Genomic DNA, 8,485 nt, shown 5'->3' on the forward strand with positions numbered 1-8,485 from the left:
GGTTGTGACAGAGTGGTATCAGAGCACGTGTTATACCATACGCACAAGTCCATATGAGCTATAGGATGTCCTAGAAAAAACTTAGGGACATTATATCTGCATGTGTGTGTGTGTATGTGTGTGTGTGAATATAACAATTGTGAAACTACGAAGATTATTTGCCTATGTTTATTATTGTCCTATTTATTTGTAGCAAATCGAGAGAACAAGAAGTGATGATGTAACTGAGTCCTTCGATGCTTGGATGGACCGAATGGAAAGAATACTAGAGGCCTTAACCGAATCGTTGAGATAGTAACAAAGACAACAACCTTTACCTTCTCCACCTTCCTCGGTACAATTTGAGCCATTGAACAATGACATTATCAGTTTGACACAGAAATTTAACAAGATGAAGCCATTGACTTTTCTGGGTGGTATTGAGCCATTGAAAGCTGAAACTTGGATGTTAGAAATTGAAAAATTATTTGAAGTTTTTCCATGCACCGAAATTTAGAAAATTTTATTGGCTACTTACACTTTGAAAGAAGAAGCCCGTCATTACACTTTGAAAGAAGAAGCCCGGCGTTGGTGGATGTTGATCCAAGATAGTAATTGGGCCATGACATGGAATTGGTTCAAAGAAATTTTCTATGAAAAGCACTTCCCTTAGTGCTTCAAAGATCGAAAGGTATCTGAGTTTGAACAACTTAAGCAAGGCAATATGTCTATCACTGAGAATGAAGCTAAGTTCACTGAATTAGCTCGATTTGCTCCTCACATGGTAGATACAGATTACAAGAAAGCTCAAAAATTCGAAGAAGGGTTGAATCTAGATGTGTTTGACCGAGTGGGTGTTCTAAAATTACCCAAGTATGTGGATGTATTGGATAGAGATTTTATGACAGAAGCTAATCTAGCAGCAATGAAACAAGAGAAGGCCCCAACAACTGAATGGAGAGGTAAAAGATTTGGATACAATTTCAGAAAAGGGTGCTCATTTATAATGAATAAGAAGCAAAACACGGGGTCTACTAGTAACTTAAGCCAAAGTAGTGGATCTACACCTGTTTGTTCAGAATGTCGAAGAAAACATAAAGGTGTCTATTATCGTGCAACTGGTGATTGTTTCTGGTGTAGCAAAACTAGCCACATAGTAAAAGATTGTTCGCTTGGGTTCGACAATGCCAATCGTCCTATGGCAAGTTCAATCGGATCCACTTCTGCACCAAGATCAAATGTGCGAACCAATATTGGGAGAGAAACTTTAAGGCAAGGTCGGGTGTTTGCACTTGTGCCTGGGGATATGCAGAACACTGACTTAGTGGTGTCAGGTATAATTCCTATTTGTGCTCAAAATGCTTGTGTTGATAGATTTGGATTCTACGCATTCCTTTATATCACATGCTTTCTCACGGAAGTTGACTAGACCCTTAGAATCTATGAATTATTTATTATCTGTTTCTACACCATCTAGGGGTTCTATGGTATGTGCTTATGTTTATCCAGCATGTGATATTGTGATTGGTGATACGATATTGTATGTTGATCTACTGCCTTTGAGCCTTGATAATTTTGACTGGATATTGGGAATGGATTTGTTGACCAAGTATCATGCCACTATAGATTGTGTTAATAAATCTATTTTGTTCCGGCTGCCTGGGTTACCTGAGTTTGTGTTTACTAGGAAAGGAGTAGTTCCTCCCCCATATTTCATTTCTGCAATGAAAGCTAATAACCTGTTGAGAAAGGGGCGTGGGGGTAATTTGTGTTGTCTATTGACTGTGCCCACAGATAGCACTAATGTAGAGAACATCCCTCTAGTTAATGAATTTCCCGATGTGTTTCCAAATGAACTACCCGGTGATTTGATTGATAGAGAAATTGAATTTACCATTGAAGTATAACCTGGAACACAGCCTATCTCCAAAACCTTCTACAGAATGTCAACCTTTGAAAATCCAACTACAAAAACTGGTCAACAAGAAATTTATCCGTTCGAGTACTTCACCTTGGGGTGCTCCAGTGTTGTTTGTTAAGAAGAAAATGGGTCTTTGAGGTTATGTATAGACTACCGGGAATTGAACAAAATAACTGTCAAGAACAAATATCCACTACCCCGAATAGATAATTTATTTGACCAACTTCAAGGAGCCCAAGTGTTTTAAAAAATAGACCTTAGATCTAGATACCACTAGTTGGAAGTTAAGGCAGGAGACATAGAGAAAACTGCATTCCGGACTAGATATGTGCACTATGAGTTTTTGGTAATGCCTTTTGGGGTAGCTAATGCACTTGCAGCATTCATGAACCTAATAAATGTGGTGTTCAAACAATTCCTTGATGAAATTGTTGTTATGTTTATTAATGGCATTTTGATTTACTCTAAAAGCAGGGAAGAACACGAAAGTCATTTGAAAACTATACTACAAATTCTGAGGGAAAGAAATTGTATGCAAAACTGTCCAAATGTGAATTCTAGTTGGACAATGTGACATTTCTGGGGCATGTAATCAATAAAGATGAAACTATTATGAACTAGCCAAGGCCAACCATTGTTACTGAAGTTAGAAGTTTTTTGGGGCTTGCTACCTATTACAGAAGATTTGTGAAAGACTTCTTCAAACTTGCGATGCCATTGACACGGTTGACACAGAAAAATGTACCATTTGATTGGAATGATCAGAGAGAAGCCGCTTGTCAAGAATTGAAGACTAGACTGCTGATTGCACCAATTCTGATTTTGCCTAATGGTACAGATGGGTTTCAGATTTACAGTGACATTTCATACAAAGGCCTGGGGTGTGTACTAATGCAAAATGGTAAGGTCATTGCTTATGCTTCTCGACAACTCTGACCTCACGAGAAGAACTATTCGACCCATGACCTTGAACTTGCAACTGTAGTTTTTGCTTTGAAAATCTGGTGTCATTATTTATATGGAGTGATTTGTGAAGTGTATACGAACCATAAAAGTTTGAAATATTTCTTCACTCAGAAATAACAGAACATGAGACAAATAAGACGGCTCGAGTTGATTAAAGATTATGACTTATAGATTCTGTATCATCCGAGAAAGGAAAATATAGTTGCAAATGCTTTGAGAAAAAAATCCATCGAGAATTTGGCATGTTTTCTTACCGGTTAGAAATAATTGTTGTATGAGCTTGAAAGAAATGAAATCGAGGTTGTTTTGCATGAACAGGGTGGAATTCTACCCGTAATATCTACACAACTAGCTATACTTGAAGAAGTTAAAGAAAAGTAACTACAAGATGAATTTATGAAAAAGATTGTTGATGAAATTGAATCAAAACCAAGGTCGGGATTTGTATATGAAAGTAATATGTTGAAATTTTAGGGTAGGCTTTGTGTACTAGATTGTTCTGACTTAAGAAAGCATATTATGACTGAGGCTCACAGTTCTATATTTTCCATGCATCCAGGAAATATAAAGACGTATCATGATTTGAAATAGAATTTTTGGTGGCCTGGAATGAAAAAGTGTATTGCAGATTTGTAGCTAAGTGTTTGCATTGCCAACAAGTGAAAACTATACATCAACAACCCGCCAGATTACTTCAGCTGCTTCCAATACCGGAATAGAAATTGGAGCATATTACAATGGACTTCATTGTCGGTTTACCTCGTTTTTCTCGAGATATGGACTCTATCTGGGTAATTATTGATCATTTCACTAAATCTGCACAGTTCTTACCTATCAAAACTTTTTCTAATACGGATAAATTAGCTAACATTTATGTGAATGAGATTGTGAGATTGCATGGAGTGCTAGTAACTATTTTGTCTGATAGAGATTCAAATTTTTTGTCAAGATTTTGGCAGAGTTTGTAATAGGCTTTCGGAACTGAATTGAGGTTGAGTAGTACCTATCACCTATAGATAGATGGCCAATCTAAACGAACCATTCAAACCTTGGAAGATATGCTCAGAATGTGTGTACTAGATTTTCAAGGAAATTGGGAAGCTTATTTACCACTGGCTGAGTTTGTGTACAATAACAGCTATCATTCGAGTATCGGGATGGCTCTTTATAAAGCTTTGTACGGAAGGAAATTTCGATCCCCAATTTGTTGGACTGAAGTAGGCAATAGACTATTATTGGGACCAAAACTTGTGCACAAAACAACTAAGAAAGTGAAATTGATTCAACAACATTTGAAAACTGCACAAAGTCATCAAAAGAGTTATGCGGATGTCTGGAGGAGAGACAGAGAATATGAAGTCGGTGATCACGTGTTTATCAAAGTAACTCCTATGGAAGGCCAAACATGATTTGAGGTTAAAGACAAATTGGCACCACGATATATTGGACCATATGAAATTATTGAGAAAATCAATCCTGTGACATACCAAGCGGTTATAGAGAATATGCATAATGTTTTTCATGTTTCATTGCTTCGAGAATATCTACGAGATCCACTCCATGTGATTGAACCAGCCTACATGTTTCTGAAAGATGATTATACGTATGAAGAATGGCCAATCCAGATTGTGAACTGCCAAATCAAAAGATTGAGAAAGAAAAAAAATTCCATTGGTAAAATCATGGAGGGACGTATGCGACTTGGGAGACCGAAGAAGATATGATGAAGAGATACCCTAATTTGTTCCATCTAGATCCGATATTCTTCCAAGATGAAGGTAATTTGAGGTTGGAGGACCAAACTCTTTAAGGAGGGAAGACTGTAAGAACACCGACCAGTGATTAGCTAATAAACCATACTCATGAATGCTTAATCTATAATTAAGATGAAATTATGAGTTAATTGCATATGCTATGCATTAATTGTGCTTATAACTATCCATGGTAAGAATATCTGTCTATGTTTCTGTTTCGGTATGCGAATTGAAGGCCTTATTGGCATTTGATAATGAAATTGACTAAGTTAATATGTGATAAGGAATTTTTAGAAATTTATGGTAGGTGTAGACGTCCCCGAACGCCCTGGGAGGATGACTCCCGTTCTGTTCATATTGGGCTCGCTACAGTTCAGGACTCTCAAATTGTCACGGTTCTTAATCTGAACCAAAGAGTCCAAATCCGGCAAATCGTTTTGAGAAAATAGATTTTTAGAAAAGAAGTGCCAAACATGGACCGCTTTGCCAGATACAGAGTCGCCACCTAAATATTTTATTTTGGGAAATTTAGGAAACCTTGACTCGGTGCCTAAGGCCACGTGTCCGTCATCACCAAAGTTGCCTCGGCTCGGGAACTTGGGTACGATTGGGGAAGGTCAGCTATGAGCACCCCCGCTCGCCCGATCAAAGATCGGCCTCTACTAACCATGATATCTTGTTTTGAAAACATTATGCGTTCTTATTCCGATTATTAGCCTAGAATTACTATGTTACGCGCACAGCAAACAAGTATAGACCAAATCGCCTAAATTGGAACAAAAGATTGCATGTTTGTTTTGAAAATGGTTTGCTACTCGCAAGTAGGCTAAAATGCAGATTTTGCCACCCTCAAGTGAGCTTTAGAAAAGATGGTTTTGCCACTATCTAGTGGGCTTAAAACTCACAGTTTTAATGCATTATTCCAAATTAGGTAATTCAACCTCCATCCACAGGCATTCAAGCAGTTATATCACATAAGCAACTAGCCTCATGGTAATCATGCTGTCATGGCAACGCTCACATGCATGCAAGGATGTTAAAGCATAAGAACTTACCTAGTACTCCAAGCCGAAACAGAAACCAGTTAGTAATCATGTGCATGATCCTAGTTCATGTTAAGGTGGCTAATGCAACACATGCAGGATGTGGCTAGAATAGGCTCGACTAATCTATGGATGGCATGTGAAATGCAACAACTAACACGTATTCAACTTGGAATTGAAATACAATGCAGTTAGTATAATGTGCCGAGCCCGGTGCATGCAAGACAAATGTATGGATGCACGCATGCATAGCATAAGGTATGCTAATTTAAATATGCCCTAATACTAACCATCAAAAGCAGGTAAGTAAAAGGGAGAAAGAAATGGGGGTTGGAAGACATGCACACACGCACCCACGCTTATTACAAATTCGCCCTCGCTTGGAGGGACCAAAAGAATATACAAATTAATTTTTACAGACCACTTAATTAATTAACAAATTAACTAAACTATGGAAAACAGTAAAGGCCTCGGGAAGAGGATCCAATGCGCGCGTGCTCGGGTTTGCTCAGAAACCCAACGCCATGCACAAGTTTGCCTCTGTTTTCCCTGTTCTGCTCCTCTAAAAATTGCACCAGTCCCAGGGAGCACTCTATGGACACTGTGGAACACCACCGGCCATGTCCGGATGGTCATCGACCATCTGTAAAGCCATCGGCCAACAATGGATGGCCGGTCGGCAGTATAGATGGCCGGCCGGCCAAAGCTTCCTACAGAGCCTGTTTTGACAGTAGTAGAGGGCAAAACATGGCATGGCAATGCATTTCAAGCAAATGTGTGCACCACCACATCCCTTATCATGTTTGTGACTCAAAGGGGTATGGTGCTCGATTCTCGGACCACCAATCGCGCATTTCAATGCGTGATGGCCCAAAAGCCAAGTGTGCAACTTCAATATCAAATGAAATGCACACACAAAACACATCAAAGGCCCCAACCTCTATCATGCTTAATCAAGAGGCAAGGGATGCATGCACAATGCAATGCAACCTAAGCATGCAAGCAAGGTTAATGCAACATGATTATGCAATGCATTTAATATGCAATAGGCACACAACCTAAACATGTAAACAAATATGGCATGCAACAACATGCGATAATGGACTTAAACTAACATGGATAGCTCTCAAGCATGCCAAAATCAGTGGCCATAATGATGCAAGTGAGGCAACAAAATACATGGAATGCATGCACAATGCATTAACCAAGCTTAAGGCACAAAAATGCAACTCTACCAAAGCATGGTAAGGAGGGAATATGGCATACAATGGTGCATGTTCCAGATCTGAAATGGCATGCCAAATGACTCCAAAATGACTCAAAAGCATGCAAACACTCGTGTAATGCATTGTTAAGGACTCAAGCACTAAAGCTAGTGAAATGTAATACACTATAAACATGCAAAGCGATGCTCGAATAATGAAACCAGCCCCAAAAAGTCCCTATGTAGCCCAAAATAATGCTAAAACATGTATGAAATGTAGCCAAAATAAGCTAGCATGCTTGGCCAAAACAACATGCAACATAGGCTAGTAAGCATGGTTTACACTACACCTATATGAAGCATGTGAGAGCTCATCAAACCAGCTAACAAAAGTAACATGGTATGTCAAATAAGCCCCAAAAACCCATGGAAACAAGGTCCATGCATGCAAGAAAGATGTGTTCCTTTGAAAGGCCAATAAGAGGGTTACTCTACACATGCAATAAGGACACTTAACATGGAAAAACCAGATCTGGAAATGACTCATGGGGGTCCTAAAACCCACTGAAAAATGCTGGAAATAAAGCTTGGAAGCTTGCAAATAGGAACTCCTTTGTAAGGCCAAAAATGCAAGTAATCAAGACAATAAGGAGAGGGGATGGCCCTCTCCTTCTTAGGACCTCAAACCACCATCCTCACCACTGAAATCGCTCAAGATTTCAGTGGTGAGGAGGCCCAAACAAGGTGGTCCCGAAGCTCATCAAAAACACACAAAATGGAGGCCAAACAAGGCCTAAGAGGGGGTAAACAACCCCAAACATAAAAGTGACCTTAATAAAGTATCTTAAACACAAAAAAACAAAACTTTTTTATGTTATACACAAAGCTCAAAACAGCAAGCAAGATAGGCTAAAGGTGTGTGCAAAAACGGGAAATAAAGAGGGAAAAGGAGTTACCTTTGTAGCCAAAAGGGGACATCAGCCTCTTGGTCCAAAAAACAGTCCCTTAGCCTCTGAAAATGGCCTCCAAGCTCCTTAGGTTGATGATGGAGGTGTTAGGCCAAGAGTTGTAGGGTAAATGTGCAAGAACTAGACCCTTTTGAAACCTCTAACCCACACAAATGTAGAGAGAGAGTGAGATATAGAGAGGGAGTGATATATATATATATATATCCTATATATCAGATTTTTCTCACCCTCTAAAGGGGAGGAGAGGCCCTCCTTTTATAGAGAAACCAAGGGGGCAAAGCATCTCTTAGAAGCTTTGAGCAAAAAGGCCAAGCTTCTCTTAGAAGCTTGGAGCAAAAGGGCCAAGCTTCTTGGAGAAGCTAGGCATAGGGGTCAAGAGGTTCAAGCTTCTTCAAGAAGCTAAAAAAGGGTCAAGCTTCTTGGAGAAGCTAAAACCAAGGGTTCAAAAGGTTCAAGCTTCCTCAAGAAGCTAAAACCAAGGGTTCAAAAGGTTCAAACCCCCTCAAGAAAAGGTCTCAGCCAGAAGGAGTGGCCGATTGACAAAATTCATTGGCCGGCCGACCAAACACAGTGCCGACCGACCATCAATAGTGCCGACCGGCCATTACCAATGGCCGGTGGCAAGGAAACAAGGCCGGTGGCCTCAAGCC

General features: G+C 39.6%; 1 protein-coding gene across 1 annotated transcript; it reads left to right on the plus strand.

Annotated features, from left to right (window-relative positions):
• The first annotated feature begins 703 nt into the window (after positions 1 to 703).
• On the plus strand, positions 704 to 1,886 carry LOC145802397 (uncharacterized). Its single transcript, XM_082895110.1, has 2 exons — positions 704 to 1,313; positions 1,489 to 1,886. The coding sequence occupies exons 1-2, from the start codon at positions 704 to 706 to the stop codon at positions 1,884 to 1,886; spliced, it is 1,008 nt and encodes a 335-aa protein (XP_082751236.1).
• Positions 1,887 to 8,485: the final 6,599 nt, after the last annotated feature.

The sequence above is a fragment of the Camellia sinensis genome, chromosome 11 (assembly GCF_055761805.1).
Source record: "Camellia sinensis isolate YWXY chromosome 11, ASM5576180v1, whole genome shotgun sequence".
Classification (NCBI taxonomy): Eukaryota; Viridiplantae; Streptophyta; class Magnoliopsida; order Ericales; family Theaceae; genus Camellia; species Camellia sinensis.

What these genes read in the sequence shown, in the direction of transcription:
- LOC145802397 (XM_082895110.1), top strand. Translation starts at nt 704, where the DNA reads ATGTCTATCACTGAGAATGAAGCTAAGTTCACTGAATTAGCTCGATTT. An exon ending in CACTGACTTAGTGGTGTCAG is followed by an intron (nt 1,314 to 1,488) that starts GTATAATTCCTA and finishes ATGTTTATCCAG; the next exon opens with CATGTGATATTGTGATTGGT.